The sequence below is a fragment of the Tenrec ecaudatus genome, chromosome 7 (assembly GCF_050624435.1).
Source record: "Tenrec ecaudatus isolate mTenEca1 chromosome 7, mTenEca1.hap1, whole genome shotgun sequence".
NCBI classification, from domain to species: Eukaryota; Metazoa; Chordata; class Mammalia; order Afrosoricida; family Tenrecidae; genus Tenrec; species Tenrec ecaudatus.
In genome coordinates, this window is record NC_134536.1 from 29,924,333 (window position 1) to 29,942,784 (window position 18,452).

Genomic DNA, 18,452 nt, shown 5'->3' on the forward strand with positions numbered 1-18,452 from the left:
ATCAACTGAAGGGAAAGTCAGCTTCCCTTTTACCCAACTGATCATCTCCATTCTGGTTAGACACTCTGAGGCTGACCGGAAGCAGTCCTCATCAGTGAGGCCCACGGGTGGGAACGGCATTCTCTCCCTGTCATGAGAGGCCGTATCGGGTCTCCACATGGCAGAGACCGGACGATGCTTGGTGTGGGCTGAGTATCGAGGAGAAAAGAAGGATCTCCGAGACTTTTCTGAAGCTTTCCTTTGAAAAGGGAGGCCAGAGCTCCACGACACAGACAGAGGACAATCCCCACGGACACCTCCTGAGCACCCAGAGCTCTCCTTTTGTGACCTGTCCCATGTCATTCAGCAGCAAGTGGCCCTCCTTTTCCTGCCCTGCCCTCTCCCCCGCACTGCCCAGGCCGCACACAAACCAGCACAGGGCACAGGCAGCCTGTGAGAAGAGGAAGGACACCAGGTTTAGAGGGCAGATCAGAATAAGCAGTCCTATAACTTAGAATGTGTCTCTGGGTGGCAGTTTGTGCTGTCTACTAGTCTCAAGGTTGGTGGTTTGAAAGCACAGGATGGCACTGCTGAAGAGTGGCCTGGCACTCTGCACCCCGAAGATTAGAGCCGGTGCGCCCATCTCTCCCCCTCCCGCCCCCCCCCCCCCGCCACAGGGCAGTTATACTCTCTAACATGCGGTCCAAACTGACTCAACAAGCCACCGGTTTTGTTTTTGCTATTATTTTAGATTGTGTCTTATTCAAAATGTTTAATATTCATTTACCCTTAGACTTACAAACTAGGTATAAAGTAAACTAAGTTCAAGAAGAAAAAGTTAAGTTCCTAAACCCACTTACAGATTTAAGGATTCTTGACTCCAAATATTTGCACTCTTTGACAACACTGGCAAAGAGCTACAGACAACAAAGTAAACCTGCCTAATTACCAGATCCAGGAAAGGAAGAAAGAAAACACAGTCAAAGGGAAGGGTCACTTCTTGCCGCTCAATGAGCATGAATCAATCTTCCTGGGAAGCATCCACAGAGGAACCCCATGCTACAGGCAGCAAGGACTGGATGCTCTCAGTGGGAAACGGTACCTGGGCCTGGATCCTCTGCCTTTCCCATTTGGGTGAACAGACTGGGTCTGGGTGGCAGTGACAACTCCTGTGTGTAAAGTGCCACAGAGGGACAACACTAAACCTGCAGGTTGGAAGAGGGGCCAGCACGCCACGCCCACACGGAAGCAAACCAGGAAGGCAAGAGAGAGAGCAAGGACCCCATAGCAGCACACCAAGCCCGCAGGATGACATCCCTGCACAGAGCTGCGAGGACACAGAGAGGGCTGCAGAGCCGACAACAGCTCGAGCCATGATGTCCCCTCATTGGAGTACAGTGCGACAGAGGATAATACTGGGGACACACAGCGGGGAGTTAGTCTGGTCTGAACCCCCACAGTGTGGTGAACCAAGAAGGGAACATAACAGATCAGTAATGGGAGCAAAGTCAAGCCACATAGGCCCTGAGGAGCTCCCCAAATAGACATCGGGCTGGGGGGGGGGGGGGGACAGTTCCCGGAATTCCCCCAGGATCAGTGGGGAGATGATCATAAAGATCAGTAGACAGACCTTTTTTGTTTTTTCCTAGTTATTATTATTTTTATTTTTCTCTTTTTATTCAATCTCTTTTTGTTTGTTTTGTCTCTGTTAGTGTTGGTTTTGCCTACCTATATAAGATAGGCATGGGAAACAAGCTTGTGGAGAAATCAAAGGGACCGGCAGTTCTGCAGGAACGTGAGAGGAGGAGGCAGAGGAAAGGAGTGGTGAGCAAACAATGACATAGAGAAAGGAACAACTAGGGATTTAAAACCAAAAATGAGAAGGACATAGAGATCCTAGGGATGTTGGAGCAACAGCAATCTAGCTGAGAGGCATTACTAACAGGCAAAAGAAAGGTGAACGTGATGGCAAGGCAGGAGGAAGGTAAAAGGAAACAGAGGACCGATCTAGGAAGCAAACTGTGGGTAGAGGTATAAAGATAGGTGTGTACATATGTCAATTCATAAAAATAGAGGTGTTGGCTGATGTACATGTATATATATGGCAATACATTGAGGTAGTGGATGGAGTTTGAGCCTCTACTCAAGCCCTGACTCAACGCAAAAACATTTTGTTCTAACAACCTGGCGTTCTGTGATGCTCACCCTCCCAGCACAATCTCTTAAGACAAAATGGATGCATAAGCAAATGTGGTGAAAAAAGCAGATGGTGCCTGGCTATCAAAAGATACAGCAACTGGGGTCTTAAAGGTTTGAAGTTAAACAAGTGGCCACCTAGCAGAGAAGCAACCAGCCGACATGGAAGAAGTACACCAGCTGTGCAATCATGAGATGTTGACAGGATAGGGTATCAGAAGACCCCAAACAAACAACCACAAGAAACATATTGTTGAGAATGAGGTGGGTCAGAGGAGAGAGTCAAAGCCTTTGTGTAGACACTAAGGCATCCCCTCACAGAGGTGTTACAGGGAAGGGATGAGTCAACCAGGGCCCAGTAAAGCACCAATGAAACACACAATGTTCTTCTGGTTCCTTGAGGCTTCCTCATCCCCCACTATCATGATCCCAGTGCTGCCTCTCACTGCGGGCTACACCTGTGCATGTGCACAGGTACAGATAAAAGAGCTCAGGACACATGGGATCCAGGAACAGTAATGGGAGTAGTTATACCAGGAGGGTAGGGGGAAGGTGGGAAGAGAAGTGGAGGAGGGGGAACCAATCACAATGATCAACATATAAACACACACACATACACACACACACACACACACACACACACACACACACACACACACCAGCAGGACAAACAACAGAAACCAAGGAGGAAAGGAGACAGCAGTCGGTAGAAGACATGAAAATAATAATTTATAATTAACCATGGGGGCGGAGTAGGGAGAAAGGGGTAAAAAAGAGGAGCTGATACCAAGGGCTCAGATAGAAAGTAAGTGTTTAGAAAATAATGATGACAACATATGTACAAATATGCTTGATACAACTGATGTATGGATTGCAAAAGCCTCCCAATAAAATCTTTTAATAAAATAAAATAAAAATTTATTCGACATAAAAATAAATAAATAAACCTACTCCACTACAATGCAGCTACATTCATTTCCGTCCCCAAGCATGGCCCCAAATACACTAAATCTGTGAGTGCCTTTGTTCTCCATGTGAAATTTTGGTTCTGTTAAGTTCTTTTAAAAAATGCACCTTTCTGCTCCCGGGCCACCTCTGCACCCTGGCGCTGTGACTGCCCCACCCGCCCTGACTGGCCCGCGGCTGAAATCTGGGGAGGGCAGGCAGGGCATCACACGGCTGGGCCCACTTCTGAAACGCTGCATCAGCAACCAGCAAGAAGTGCCAGGCTCTGTTGCAACAAGGGAAGGCTTGTCACGGAGAGGGCGTGCCAGTGTCTTACACACACCTCAGTGGGGAGCACGCTGAGACGCCTCCGGAGCCAGTCACGACTGGAGCCAGGCCCTTGGCTCACTAGCTGGGGACCACACAGCTTGTTTGCTATCTCCTCAAAGGAGAAGTTTCCTGCCGCTGTGGCCCTAAACCTTGCTGAGAGTGAAGCCAGTGATCTCACTGTTCCTGAAGAGACGTTCCTCTGGCAGTTTCTAACTGGTGGAACACGGACGCCATCGTGCAGACTGCCCGCCGGGAAACACGCAGAGGAGAAAGAGAAGTCACCTGTGAAAGGTTCCTAAAACTCGAGAAATGCCTCCTTTTGTCATAGGAAGGGTGCTTCTCCTGGAGTTATGGCGGTACACTGGCATTTTACTGCATGTCCAGGACATCTAGAGTCTTTCCGGATTCGCCAAACGGAATACATTTCAAACTAACTCATTAACTGTCATCCAAGTCGTCTTTATGCCACAAACCCCAGAGGACCTTTAAAAATAAAGTGACCAGTAAAGCAGACTTATTCCAGAGTCAAATGTTTCATCTAGCTCTCAAGCTTACAAGTGGCTTTTAATCAACTGAATTCCAGGGGTAGAGGGACCGGGTTTCAATGTCACCATTGTAAGGACCACTTGCCCACAGACACTGTTTTGATGACTGCCATAATGTAGCTTGGTAGAGTCACAATTTACAACCTAACTTCAAATGCAAAATCTAAATCTAAAGAGAGAAACGAAAGTCACATGTGGAGGATTGGAGCTTTTATCACCACTTCCTACCACCCTAGAGGCAGCGGAGGAGCCAAAGTGAGGCAGGATGCATAATTACAAACACACACACCAACTGGCAAAGGGTGCAGCCAGCCTGGCCAGGAGCGGGGCTCTACTAGGCAAAGCCTTAAGATCGCAAGTGGCATCCGGTTGCTTCACAGAAGCAGGAGAGCCAGGGAGGGTGATTCACAGATCACAAAACAACACTCCCAAGGGATCTCAGCTCTTGAGGGTGTATGAACCCTCCCCCCGAAGCTCCAGACTCCTGGCCGCCCCACCAGAGTCAGAGAAGTCAAGTGCAGGCTCCGCTCTAACAGGAGGCCACACTGCAGATTCTCTGGAGCAAACATCCCTGAAGCAACAGCTCCCGGGGGTGAACTTGCACCAAGAATGGCAGGCTCTGTCCACAGAAGCCAAATAGCGATTTGGACGCTTGGCATTCACTGCAAGCTTCCTGGTGTGGCCCTTCCAGCAGGTCAGCGTGCACGCTGGAAACAACCAGGAAGCAGCCACACCACCCGTCAGGGCAGGAACTCGGACCCCAAACCACCGGAGGCAGCGCCACAGCTAGGAAACTCCCCCCAAAAACCCCAAACCCCACCCTGCTGCTATCAGGCTGATTCCCACTCAGAGCGAGCTGCTGACGGGAGGAGAAGTCCTCCTGCGGATTTCTGAGACTGTCATGTTTTTAAGGAGCAGAAAGCCCCATCGGTCTCCCTCGGAGCTTGTGGTTTACAGCACAACCTGTAGACCCACTATGCCGCCAGGGCCCCCTTAAGAAATACTACGAATCCTGGATTGTGACCACAGCTTCTCAAGCTGCCCTACAGTCTGTACGCAAAGAGGTGGTCCCAAGCAGAATCATGTTCCCCTGACTCTGCAGCTTCAGGGACCGGACGAACGGCACAGCCGACCCTCGCGCTATGATCTGTGTCTCCCAAACCTCACCTTCTAGAACAGCGGTTCTCAACCTGTGGGTCGCAACCCCTTTGGGGGGGGGGTCCAAAGACCCTTTCACAGGGGTCACCTGAGTCATAACAGTAGCAAAATGTCAGTGATGAAGTAGCAACGAAAATAATTTTATGGTTGGGGGGGGTCACCACCACCTGAGGAACGGGATGAAAGGCCGCGGCATGAGGAGGGTTGAGAACCACTGCTCCAGAACCAGGACAAGCTTGGGAACCTTTCGGAAGTTGAGGTGGAACCAACCTGATGCATGCGGTGTGAATTACCTCTCACGTCCCTCTTACTGGCACGCGGATTGGAATGAGGAAAAATCGGAAAATGAGACCTTTTTGTTGAATGACGCAACCATTTAAGTTTGTTCTCACGAGCAAGCTCTGGCCAGTCTACCTTAAGAGGCCTCAGAGTGCAGCTTGGTTCCTGAGAAGAGGAGACAAGCAAGTAAAAAAAATGGACCTCTATCTACAAAGTTCCAAAGTCTCACAGAGCTGGAGAAAAACCATAGGGGCTTTAGAAGGGAGGTGACAGGCGTGGGGCCCGGAGGGCGCTGCGAAGCCAGCAGCAGCTGGAACCTGCAAAAAGCTGCTCATTTTCCACACACAGCCATGTGTATCAGTCACCGAGATTCAACTGTGACACGTGGGTTGGGCCCATCCCCTACACCCAAACATGCCTTCGCGCCAAGAAAGGAAGGAGGCCTCGCTGAAGCTCGATGGCCTTGCTGGAAGGGTGGCATCCGGGCTGCTAGTGGCCTGCCTGGATCTCAGTAGCCAAAAAGGGACCCTGGATCAGCACTGCTCCTATGCTAGGAAGCCTGCCCCTCCCTGTGGGTCTGCAGGTCCTGCCGCCCAGCACACCTATGTCCGCGCATCTGGGACTCTCCTCTGCCTTAACACCTCAGCTTCACTCCTACGACCACGTTCTTACAGGACAATGTGATGGCAGAACCCTGGTGGCACAGTGGTTAAGCGCTCAGCTGCTAAGCCAAAGGTCTGTAGTTCGAGCCCACCAATCGCTCCACAGGAACAAGGGAGACATCTGTTCCCTGAAGGTTTCACGGGCTAGGAAACCCTGTAGGGAATGTCCGCCCCACCCCATTGGGTCAGAATCCACTCCACAGTACCCCCACCATGAAAGTCTCGGCAAAGTTTAAGTCCGCCCAGTAAGAGGAGGCCAGTGAAGTCCAAAGCCAGCTGGACGAACTTGGAGCTGCCTGGAACAAGCCTGCCTCGACCACAGCAGGAGGCCCATCCTCAATACCAGGATCTCAAGAGGGCTTCTGGTGGCTCGGCTCTGGCCTTTCCCAACTGCTCATCTTCCCCCATCGCCAACCACCGCCCTGTCAATCAGATCAGATTACAGCCTGCACCTGCTGCCAATCAAAAATAGCCAGACCTGATTCTGTGCACCCTGTTTCCATTTCTGCCCGGGCACCGGGCTGTTTGGGGCATAACAAGGTATCTGCTATTCTAATAAGCCAATGGTTTAGAACGTGGCTCCACTAAATAGCGCGCTGAAGAGAGATCGCACCCAGAGGTGCTCGCTCGTTTAGAAACCTATAGCTTTAGAATTAAGTGTTCAAAGATTGAGAACTCAAAAATGTATGATCAAATTTGGGTGCGAACTGAAGGAAAGATCTGCATTTTAAATGTGGGGATTGCCTACCCAACTTTTATGAGGAATGTGATACCCTGACTTTCCCTACATTTCCTAACTAATTTCCATAAAGTAATGTCAGCAGATACTCCACATTGTGACAGCTGGGCCATCTTTGAGAACGAGCCCTGGTGTCGTAGTAGGTTACACAGTCAGTGGTTTGAACCCACTAGCTGCTCCTTGGTAGAGAAATGAGGCTGCCTACGCTGCCCTATAGGGTCACTTAAAGTCAGAATCAACTCAGTAGCAGTGCGTGGATTTGCTATATCTGGCTAAATTTGTACCGTATATACTCGAGTATAAGTCAAACTGATATCAGCCGAGGCACCTAATTTTACCACAAAAACTGCATTAAAAATATGCTGGAAAACGCGACTTATACACAAGTATATACGGCAAATCTTCTTTGGGGGCAATAGGATTTGAACGGCCATGTTTTTCAGTCAGGGAACCCGCGTGGCAGTGTGGTTACGCACTTGGCAGCCAGACAAAAGGTCGGCAGTCCGCACCCACTCACCGGTCTTCAGGAAAAAGCCCTGACAGCCTGCCTCTGCAAAGACTGCAGCCTTGAAACACTGTGCGGCAGCGCTGCCCTGTCCGAAAGGATCGATCTGCGTCAGAGGAAGGCAACGCATCAGGTACGTCTGAATCTGTACAATACGCTGTATTATAAGCACATGAGGACTGTGATACTTTTAATAACTGCAGTCTAAGCCATTACATGACTAACATCACTTCCTCCTCAAGTCTTCCTCTTTCCTCAATTTTCTTTAAGCTTCCTCTTAATATCTTTCTTGCTTCTAACTTTTAAACGGTTTACAATGATTATCCCCTTAAGTATAATTTCGCAGAAATCATGTTTTCCCTTTTTACTTCTGATAAATCAGAGTACATCATTTTCCAAGTACTAGAACCACGACGCACTTTTTGCCAGTTTATAAAAAGCCTCTCAAGTACAATCAAGTTAAAACATCCTGTTGATTAAATAAAGACAGTTGCTACTTCGCTAACCACAACGAATTGAGAGCTTTCTGAAATATGCACAATTAACACATAGGAACATACACACACACACAGTCATTTTACACAAAACAACCACATCCCTCTTTATCAAAGACTGCTTCACAGCTAATCAGATGATGATCAAATAAAATGGCAAACCAAGGCAATTAGTACAACCTGGCGCAGTCTATATAATTCCCACTCAGACATGAAAAATAAACCAGAGACAGCCCCTCGGTCCAACGAAAACCCTTGCTGCCTGTCAGACCCCAACCCCTTCCCTCGGCATTCACTTCTCCGAGGGCACTATCCATTAGCTGAGCTCCCCCAGCTCAGAAAGCACGGATAGACTGGTGCTTTCCACAGGCTGCCTCTGGGCCGTGACGGGAGCATCCTGAAAGCACACGCCCTCTTACTGGAAACACAACTGAGGGCCAACCTGTTTCCACCTCCCATCCTGACTTGCTGATGTTCATGGCCCCCTCAGGGCGACCAGTGTGTACAGAGAATGTCCCACAGGGTTTTCAGTGGGTTGTGACCTGGAAATCAGGTCCCCAGGCCTGTGCTCCATGACACCTGAATAAACCCAAACCTCCTTTCACTAGCAGTTCAGCCCTTACCATCTGCACCACCCCGGAATGCCCAACGTCAGACTAAGTACATCAAAAGGAAAATTGCCCAAAGGCAGTCACTCTGTGAAAATAGCATCACAAGCCTATCAGCCACATAGGATTATACCCTTTTGCAGATTAAACTGACCATGTCTTTGGGCACTGTTCTCTACTGGCTACAAAGCATGGACACTCGATGGCCTGGTCCCTCTCATGCAGATACTACATGGCCACCCAGCCACGTCTAAGTCCTTGCAGCGACCAGTGCCTGGGGCATTTCCTTCTCCTTCTGCTTGGAACATACTTCCTCTGCTTTCAGAGCAAACTGCTCCTCTTCCTGTTAAGACTCAGCTCCAATTCTGCCTCCCACAGGAAACCATTTTTTTCCACTAGATGCCTAGAACACATTGTCATGGCTCCTGGTGTTTAGGTACCTCACTGTGAGCCCTCGAGAGTTCAAATACTGATGCCCCGGAGGACTGTCAACACTACCCTCGATCGATCCCAGAACACAGTGCATCCAGAATACACGTTCACTGACTAGAAGAGTATGTAGATGAGCAAAACAATGAATGAGCGAACAAGCGGACGGGCTATCTAATCGTTGCCCAGAGAGAGGATAGGATCTTCTGTTTAATTCTCAGTAGTATATCCCTGATTGAGCACCTCTTCTGCTTCCAAGCGCCTGATCAATTCCACATATAGCAGAACCCCGGACCTTGACGCTAATCCATTCTAGAGGAGCGTCGAGATGTGATGCAGTCGAGTTCCAAATCAATTTTCCTCTTAAGAAATAACTGAAAATGGAGTAATTAATTCTCGATCACCAAGTTTTTACCTTAACCTTGCCTTTTTATACAAAGCATTACACAGAAATTTCAAAGTAAATAGTTCAGAGTTAAATAATATAATTTAAATAAGAAACACAACATTAAAAAAAATTTTAACAACTACAGTATGGCCCATACCTTGAGACTGATGAGGTTCTGGATCTGTGGACATGGGTGTGGAGAGGAGGGATGGAGAGTCATTGTCTGGAAGGGGAATCCCCTTCCATAAAATCAACTGGTAGCTGCTTTTCAGGAGTTTTTCCCCCCTTCTTTGCCTTTTTTCACTAAGATCTGGCTGGCTTTCTCTTTAAAAAAAAAAAATCTGTATGATGTGGTCTGCTGTTGGTGTTTCCTATTAAATTATCATCAACAATATGGATAACACGAGTAACCAGTTCTTTAACATGATGATTCTTTTCAAAAAACTTTCTTAGGACTTGTGTTTTTTATCTAAAAACAGTACAAAAAGCCACAGAAAAAAATAAGAAAATTATAGCAAAATGCTTGGAAAACAGCCACAAAAAGGTTTAAACAACATGTACTAACGACACCAACTAACGCCAAGTGACCGAAAAACAAACTGCTTTTGTTGACAAAATCACGTACGTTGGGTCGGATTCCGATGTTCTGTTTGTGCTCCGATGCAAAATTTTCTCAATGTTTACAGTCGTAATCCGATTATGTCACGTCCTGCTGCGGTCAAGTGCTGGGGTTCTACTGTATCTTCTAGTGCAGTGCAATATTCTACTACTCCCTTCCAAGACGTCCTGGGTTTGAACTCACAGCTGCGCTCGCACAATGTACACAGTCACCTACTTGCACTTATTTCCACAACGCTTCCCAACTTGACCAAGAGCCCCTGAGCCCAGTTACGTTGTCGCCCTAGCATCCAGCACAATGACCAACAGCATACCATCAAGGCAGAGCTACTGGATGAGTGAAAGAAGGGAGGAAGGAGGAAGGGCGTGCAAGTTGCTTTTTCTCTAAGTCACCTGGGTTTTTTTTCCAGGTAAACTCTGATCAGAGCGCATGGTGACGGGAAAATAGGTGAACACATACAGTCATTCAGTGCTTCGCCGAAAGCACGCAGGATGCCAGTCTTCTTCGACATCAACAGTCACAGACCCGCCCCACTGTCTTCTCACCTAGACGGTTCTCAACAGCAGAATGGCTTAGTGACTTTTGTAAATGAATATGGTTAAATGAACCACAAAACTTGGAAATCGCTCACTGAGAGTGGCCCTATCTGCCAGGCCCTGTGCCAAGATCCGTCTCAGGCTGGTTCCCCTAATCTTCATAGAACAAAGTGTTGCAAGCAGAGCACTGCCTTTGGAAAGAGAAAGATTAGCTTGCTCCTTGCTCCCAAGTCACAGCACTCAAATAGAAACCCAGCTTCGCCCACACCCCACGCTTTCTGGCGAAAGCCTCAAAGCTCTAGGCCTCGTGTCACAAGACGGGAGTAATGTGTAGAATCTGGTCAGGTGGGCGACAGAATGTCAAAGGCTTGTGTTGTCATCTGCACCAGTTGTCTCACTCACCGTGACTGGGTCTGGCACGGAGGCCTTCTGAGCCACAGAAGTCACTAGCAGGAGGAGAGCAGGCCTCACAAAATCCTCTCGATCAAGGCGGCCCCTGTTAACAGTTCTCAAAGCCCAGGGGCCCTCCTGGGGCGGTGACATGGAGGGTCCCACTAGTTCCCCAATATACCTTTAAACAAGTTCTCTGCCCAGTGGTGCCACGCTGGGACAAGTTTCCTGTGGGGCCACCTGTCGGCACGCCTCAGAAGTAACAAAAACATCCATATTCTTTGGCCTAGCCAGTCTTTTAGAAGAGGGGCGGGCTGAATGGCCAGAGATGTACGTCTAAGAACCTTAACGCCACATGACAAAGCGATGACCAAATGAACGAAGGTGCAGACATCTGCTGATTGAGTATAAAACGAAAGACAGTGGTGACACGCCTGTAACTCTACTGCCCTGCTCAACTGTCTACAAAGTCGGCAGATTCTAAAATATACGGTCCGCTGTTTGCAAAAACCACACATGTAATTTAAAAGTCTATAAAAGCTGCATGAATGTATATATCAAAACTTCCACAGCGGTGATCTCTCGGTGATGGGATTATATGTGCTTCAATAAAAAGTGGAGCTTGGCTTTTTTTAAAGGCATTCCACAGCAACCATTTTACTAGAGAGAAAATTGTGAAATAAAAACATTTGAAATTAAATCAACCCCTGAAAAGTGCCAAAAAGTTGGAACTCAAACCACTAAGGACCAATTTGGTTTCCCCATCTCCCCGCTTCAAACTGACACCTCAAACTTCTTTAAAGTCAGGAGCCTGTAGTAAAGTGGGATTTCCCAGTTTCCTCCACTGCTTCGAATCCCTCGTGATCAGGATCCGTGGAGCAGCAGACTCTGAAAGTTTAGATCCTAGGACTCCAGCCCAGGCTCTAGGACTGCATGGAAACCCCATTAGCAGGCCACCACGCAGTTCTGCATTCTGATATAGAGTGCAGAGGAAGAAGCTGATGGGCGAGGCCATGTTTTATACGGGTTCCCTGTACAAAGGTGAATTAGATAACATAAGCTGCAAAAGGCGCAGACACTTTTAAGCCCTTGACCAAAGTGACTTCTCGGTAAGGCAAGGACGCGTCTCCCAAGATCACAACGGAACTCTACTCCCCCTACCGACTGCCATTCAGCCAGTTCCAATTGATGACGCCTTTACCCGAGACGCAGCAGAATTGCTGCGGAGGTGGTAGGCCTCGGAGGTGGTGGACCTTTCTCTAGAGGAGCAGCTGGCTGGAACGACCGACCTTGTGGTTAGCAGTCCAGCGCTTTGCTCCAAGCACTACCAGGACTCCTCTGCGTATTTTCACTCACTCTGCCACTGAGCTCATTCCACTCACACAACTGCCCCTCTGCGTTTCCAAGGCGGCCCTCTCTAGGGATTAGAAAGTCTGGTCTTCCTCCCTTGAAGCAGCTGTTGGTTTTGAGCTGCTGACCTTGTAGTGTGCAGCCTAAAGTCTAACCACTCTGCCACAGTAGGCCTTCAGAACAGTCCATGATTAGAATATAAACAGCAAGCAAACACTCTTCATCTTTCTTCTGATGGAAACAGGCAATTAAATGTAGTAGAAAATCAAATAAACATCTAAAAAGAGAAGCTGTACCAAATAGACTACAAACCTGAGATTATAAACAAGTAGGTTTGGTGGACTACGTGTACAGCAAAATTCATAAGAAACAGGTGCTGTTCCAAAACACTATCTGTAAATAGATGTATGGGATTCAGAACGCATTTTCCCACCCAAACAGTGCTGTAATATCAGTAACTCCCAGTGTTGTCTACAAAGCATGTTCAGTCGTTGTTGCTGCTCTGTGCCAATGAGCCGACCCAACCCACAGCGACCCAACGTGCAACAGAGCACAACACTACCTGGTCCTGGGCCACCCTCACAATCACGCTGGCAGCCGCTCCGTGAGGAACACTGACCCCTAACTGGTGTGTTATGGGAATGGGCTCAGTGAAGAAACGGGCAACATTATTTGAGTCAGAAACATAATCAAGTCATCCATGCTCAAGGGGCTCTGTGATAAAACAACAGTGGGGTGGAGGCCGCAGTGTGCCACCCCGATCCCTCCCCTCACTGCCCAATCTCACTCCTCCTCGCCAGGAGCACTGATCCAAACAAAGGCTCTCAGCTGGGCCTTCCTGACAGGTGGTCCAGTGAGGACACCACCTCCCGTGTCTCCCGTGTCACCAAACCCGATCGCACCCTTCCTGGGCAGTCCGTGCCCAAATGACCAATCAAAGGACAGAGGGAGGGGATAAAGGGCAAGTCTTCCAGCCCCAGACACTGCCCCCATAGGGAGGATCAAGCTGACGTCCTTGTTGTAACTGCATCACAGTTCCAACGCTCCCTCGGCCCGCCCTCCTTCTTTCACCACCACTCCACTAGTAATGACGTCCAGGCACCCCCCCCAGAAAACCTCCTGCACACCTGGATAGAGCAGTGGTTCTCAACCTTCCTCAGGCCGCGACCCTTTAAGCCAGTTCCTCATGTCGTGATGACCGCCCCCGCCCCCCGCAACCATATAATATTTGTTGCTACTTCATCACTGTCATTTTGCTACTGTTATGAATCAGATGACTCCTGTGAAAGGGTCGTTCCACCCCTAAAGGGGTCGAGACCCACAGGTTGAGAACCACTGGACTAGACGGCTAAGTGGTCGACAGGTTGAGGCATAGATAATCTCACATCTTGCCCATGCAGAAACTGCGGCTCAAAGAAGTGACATGACTTGCCCAAAGTCATATAGCAAGTTACTAGAGAGCTGGTCTCCGAATCTCAGTGTACACACACTAACCAACCATTAGTAAGTAAACAAAGTCTGTCTGCTACAACACATTATTGACTGAATGACAGCCAACGAGGCAGGCCAGGGACGATGGAGTGGTGAATACTGGTCAACCATAAGCAGGAATTGACAAAGGTTCTTGGCATCCAGGCCCCCGGCAGAAAGTTAGATACCATGATAAGGGTTCATGTCTTTTTATGTCTGGTGCAAAAAAAGCAATGGCTTCATGGAACCAGAGATCCAAATTAAAACAGCATTGCTATAATCCACTGCATGATCACTAGATCCTAAAAGCAACGGCTGGCCAATCTTGTCCACTATGATCAAAACACTACCAGGTGGGTTTCCCGGTCAGCAGGAGGATTTGTTTCTCAGCAGCTTCCTCCTCTCTTCCAACTCCTCCAATGCCCATAAGAAGCTACATAAATGAGTACTGAAAATATGTACTAATAAATTTTTAGGGGTATAACATCCTTATAATTAAAATTCATCTCACCCAAGTTGTACAACGGCAACTAGTTCTACTTCAACTACAGCCATGCCCTAACTTTCCCTGGTCAGCAATCTCCTGTTAGAGAACCAGTGGTTATTTATACCTTCTGACAAACCCTGGACAACCAACAGCTGATAGTACCCTGCCCTAGCGGCCACAATGCCCAACAACTACTCCTCCCAAATCAGAAACTTTTCATTTTAAGTGCAGACATTAAGTTTGCATGCTTGTAAATGCAGACAAAACCAGACGGGAAACGGAGAACCAACCATGTGATGGTTTAATATGAATGTAGAGTAACTATGTTCTCAGAATAACTGTTTAATTCTTTAAAAAATATTTAGAATCACAAAACCTAATGTCAATGCATGTCACCTCTGCATTAAGTAGCACGGTTAACTCAAAATTGACATACACTAAAATAGTCCAATTAATGTCATTTTGATGTTCAAAATTAGCTGGGTTCTATCAGTTGGTTCTGAGAGCTTACACATATCTGTTGCCTCTTCCTTTAAAAGTTCACCAATTCACTTCTCACACCTGTACACAGCTTCAAACAGCACCTACTGGTGCATTTGTGTGTGTACACACACATGGTCTTGGTAATGTCTTTATCAATTTTGAAAACAGGATGCCTCAGAGCTCATGGTCAGCTACCCACTACGGAAATGCATTGAGGACTTCATGAAATGAAGTCGGCTCATTCCCTAAGACTTCACAGCCAGTCTGCCAGGACCAAGAACCAGGCACAGAGAACGCACGCATCTTACTGTTCTAAGAGAAGGTAAATGTGTACCTTCTCTGTCACTGAGAACGGCAATGTTTGGTTCACTTCTCCTGCCCCTACCCTACAAACACACATGCACACACACAAACACACATGCACACCCTTCCTCACATCACCTTACCATGGTCTAATATTTTGGAGCACCCCAGGCAGCAAATAGCTAGGAACACCAGATCGCCCACCAGATGGGAAAAGGCTCCAGGAAGACCAGGATGGTCTCTGTCCCCATCGCCACCATCCCCAAAGCCCTTTAACAAGGAACCTGCACCTTCTGCAGGAGCTTCATGTTTTCTCAGTGAATACATGAATGCAGTTGTGATCACCTGTGATTGGGAGGAACCTTACTAAGTTTGTCACATTTGCAGTAAGAACTGGGGACAGGTGAGGTCACTCTATGAAGACTCCACAAGACTGCCTTTTTTACTCTACAGGGCCTGCAACAGGGTGCAGCCTCAGAGGAAATTAAAGGTTTCCTCCGTGGAGCGGTTTCTGCCTTACCCTGGTTCCACCTTTTGTGGGATTTCCTGTATGTTCCTTTGCTTCCATTTTACAGATAGGAAAATTGAGGCTTGGAAAGTCTGATCTTCCAAGACAGAAAGCTTAAAGCCCTGAGCCAGGAGTCTGCCTTACCTAGGGTCTGGGCAGCTTCCCCCGGGGCCACTCAACACCGAAACGAAGCTCAGAATTAGGAGAACCCGGGAAAATGGAGTACACTGTCCAGCCAAAAGTATGATCCGGCACTTCACAAGAGCCATTCCGATACCACGGAGACACACCCAACGCCATCTATGCTTGTTGCTAGCAGATGCTGCTGGGTCAGCCTGCTAAGTCACAACACTGCTGGGGTCTTGGTGGAGCAGGTGAAAAGTGACTGAGCTACAAGAACACCTTCCTTTACTGAAAGCAGCCGCAAATCAATGCCAGACAGGACCCTCGCCTCCCTCCTTCATACCTTCCCTTCCCCCAAATTCTCCCTGGCCACAGGAGGAACTCCAAGAAATGTCCTCTCGGTAGAAAGTGCGTGGCCAGCAGCACGCTGTCACTAAAATCCCCTCTCTGGAGAGGCCACGGCGGTCCCCTTACTTCCTAACTATCTGTTAAAGGCCCCTCCAAAGAAGCAGTCAAGCACTGACCTAAGATGACTAGCTTCTTTCCAAAACTGTGAAACAATTCTTGAAAGGATGGCTTGGTGTTTTTTGTGCTCTGTTTTAATTCTTGCCTGGGAACGGAAATTAAGTTGAGATTCTCTTCCTTCCTTGGGCCAGCAAGAGAATTGAAGGGCACCACTCCCCCCCCTTCCCCACACACACACACACACACACGCGCGCACACACATGCACACTCACTCACGCCCCACAGGGAGGACCTCTCGGGCCTCTTCACCTGTGGCAGGCAGCACAGCAAGCCTGGATTTGCTGGGATGAGGCGCTTCACTCGGGGCTGGGGCTGGGGCTGGGGGCAGGGGAGGCCGAGTGTCCTGGCGCTAAGTTTTCAATCGGATCATTCTTCCAACTTGGGCGGCTCTGACTTCCCTCCGCCGGTCCGTCCAGCGGCCCGAGGCACGCCCCGGGCTCGGCCGGCGCGGGCACTGAGCTCCGGCCCCGCGGGCAGCGCGCCCGCCGCCGGGCAGCCCAGGCGCCCTCGGAGGGTGGGCGCACGCGGCCCGGGGCGCAGGGCCACCCTCGCGGGCGGGCGTGGGGCCGCCGCGGCGGGCGGGGGGGCGGGGTGAGCACTTCCTGGCTCGGGCATTGTCCACGCACCGCCCGCGCCGCCCGGGGCCCCGTCCGCTCGGAAGTTGGCCGTCGCCCCGCCGGCCCCCGACTTACCGTTCTTGGCGTCGCCCGCGGCCGAAGTCCCCGCGGCGGCCGTGGGGTTGGCCGCGCCAGCCCCCGCGCCGCCGGCGCCCGCCGCGCCCCCGGTGCCCGGCGCGCCCGCAGCCGCCGCTCCGCAGCCGGCCGCCGCCGCCAGGGCCCCCCCGGCCGCCGCGCCCGCCGCGCCCGCCGCTGCCAGGGCCCCGGCTCCATTTTCCTGCTCGTCCCCGCTGCTGTTGGCGCGCTTGTTTTTGCGGCCGCCTTTGCTGTTTTTCGGGTTGGGCATGGCGAGCGCGCGCCCAGGTGCCCGGCGCCCCCCGCGGGACGGCGCCCCAGAGAATGCGGGGCGCGGGCCGGCCGCTCGGCGCCCCGGGTCTAGCCCCGCGGCCCGCGCCGCGCCATCGCGGCCGCCGCTCCCAGCCGGGCTTCCCGGAGCCGGCGCGCCGCCACCCGAGCTCGGGACGCCGCGGGCTCGGGGCGCGAGCGAGCCGCTCCCGAGCCGGAGGGAAAAGGCGGGTCTCGGGCTTGTTTTGATTCGGCTTCGCTGACACGCTCTGGCCCCGCCCCGCCCGCGACGGCCCCGGGGGATTCGGCCTGGCCACGCCCACCAGGTGACCTCACGGTGGACCGGCCCGCCCGCGTGACGTCACGTCTCACGCTGGGCTGGCCCGCTCGCCGGTGACGTCATCCCGGGGGTCCCGCAGCTTGGCCCTCTAGGACTCGGTCAGCTAGCACGCCTGCGCACTGACCCTGACTTGGCCCCAAATCCCAATCTAGTGCCATTTAAAGTTCTTCCTTCCAGGGTCTCCTGACCTTCATGTAATTGAGGTGTTTAAGCAATACCTGACAAAGCCCACTGCCAGGAAGTTGATTCCAGCCCATAGTGCCCCTACTCTCTCTCTCTCTCTTTCTCTCTCTCTCTCTCTCTCTCTCTCTCTCTCTCTCTCTCTCTCTCTCTCTCTCTCTCTCTCTCTCTCTCTCTCTCTCTCTCTCTCTCTCTCTCTCTCTCTCTCTCTCTCTCTCTCTCTCTCTCTCTCTCTCTCTCTCTCTCTCTCTCTCTCTGCGGGGTGGCTTTCAGGTTTAGTAATTAAGGCAATGATATCGGGTGGAGCTCTTAGATGAGGTTGACTGGGAAGGTTCACCGTGCAAAGATGGAGACAGTCCATTCTCTCGGGACCATCCTCTGAAACCAGCCCTGCCTGCAGAGGGGGAACAAATCGATGTCCCTGGGTAGGACGGAGGTGGCCAAGTTGGGAAGGTGACATCTATGAGGAGATGACCTGAGGAGAGGGGAGTCCTGGGAAGACTCTCTGCAACTCCATTTTGTCTTTTCATAAACCAGCCCCTTCCTGACCCCTCACTCTTAGCTCAAGTACAAGGAGGTATCTTCCTACAGAGACACTTTCCCAGGACACTCTCAGAAAGATCACCCTATTTATTTCCCTCAAAGTACTTCTAACCATCTCCACTAGCCCTGGTAGCATAGTGGTTACGGGTTGGGCTGCCAGCTTCCAGGTCAGCAGTTTGAAACCACCAGCACTCCACAGAAAAAGATGAGGCTTTCTACTCCTGTAGAGTTTTGGCCTTGGAAACTCACAGGGGGCAGTTCTTCCCTGTCCTCTAGGGTCGCTATGAGTCAGAACTGACTCGATGCCCGTGAATTTGGTTTGGGCTAGGCTGGTGATGTAATCTTTATGAATTAGCCCAGCTCTTCGGTAAAGGGC

General features: G+C 50.3%; 1 protein-coding gene across 1 annotated transcript in view; it reads right to left on the bottom strand.

Moving 5' to 3' along the window:
• Positions 1-17,273, bottom strand: part of HECA (hdc homolog, cell cycle regulator) — a 56,312-nt gene extending 39,039 nt beyond the window's left edge. Inside the window, exon 1 of the mRNA XM_075554461.1 lies at positions 16,744-17,273. Within this exon, the coding sequence (XP_075410576.1) occupies positions 16,744-17,014 (271 nt within the window). The 5' untranslated portion in view covers positions 17,015-17,273. The remainder of the gene's footprint in view (positions 1-16,743) is intronic.
• Positions 17,274-18,452: the final 1,179 nt, after the last annotated feature.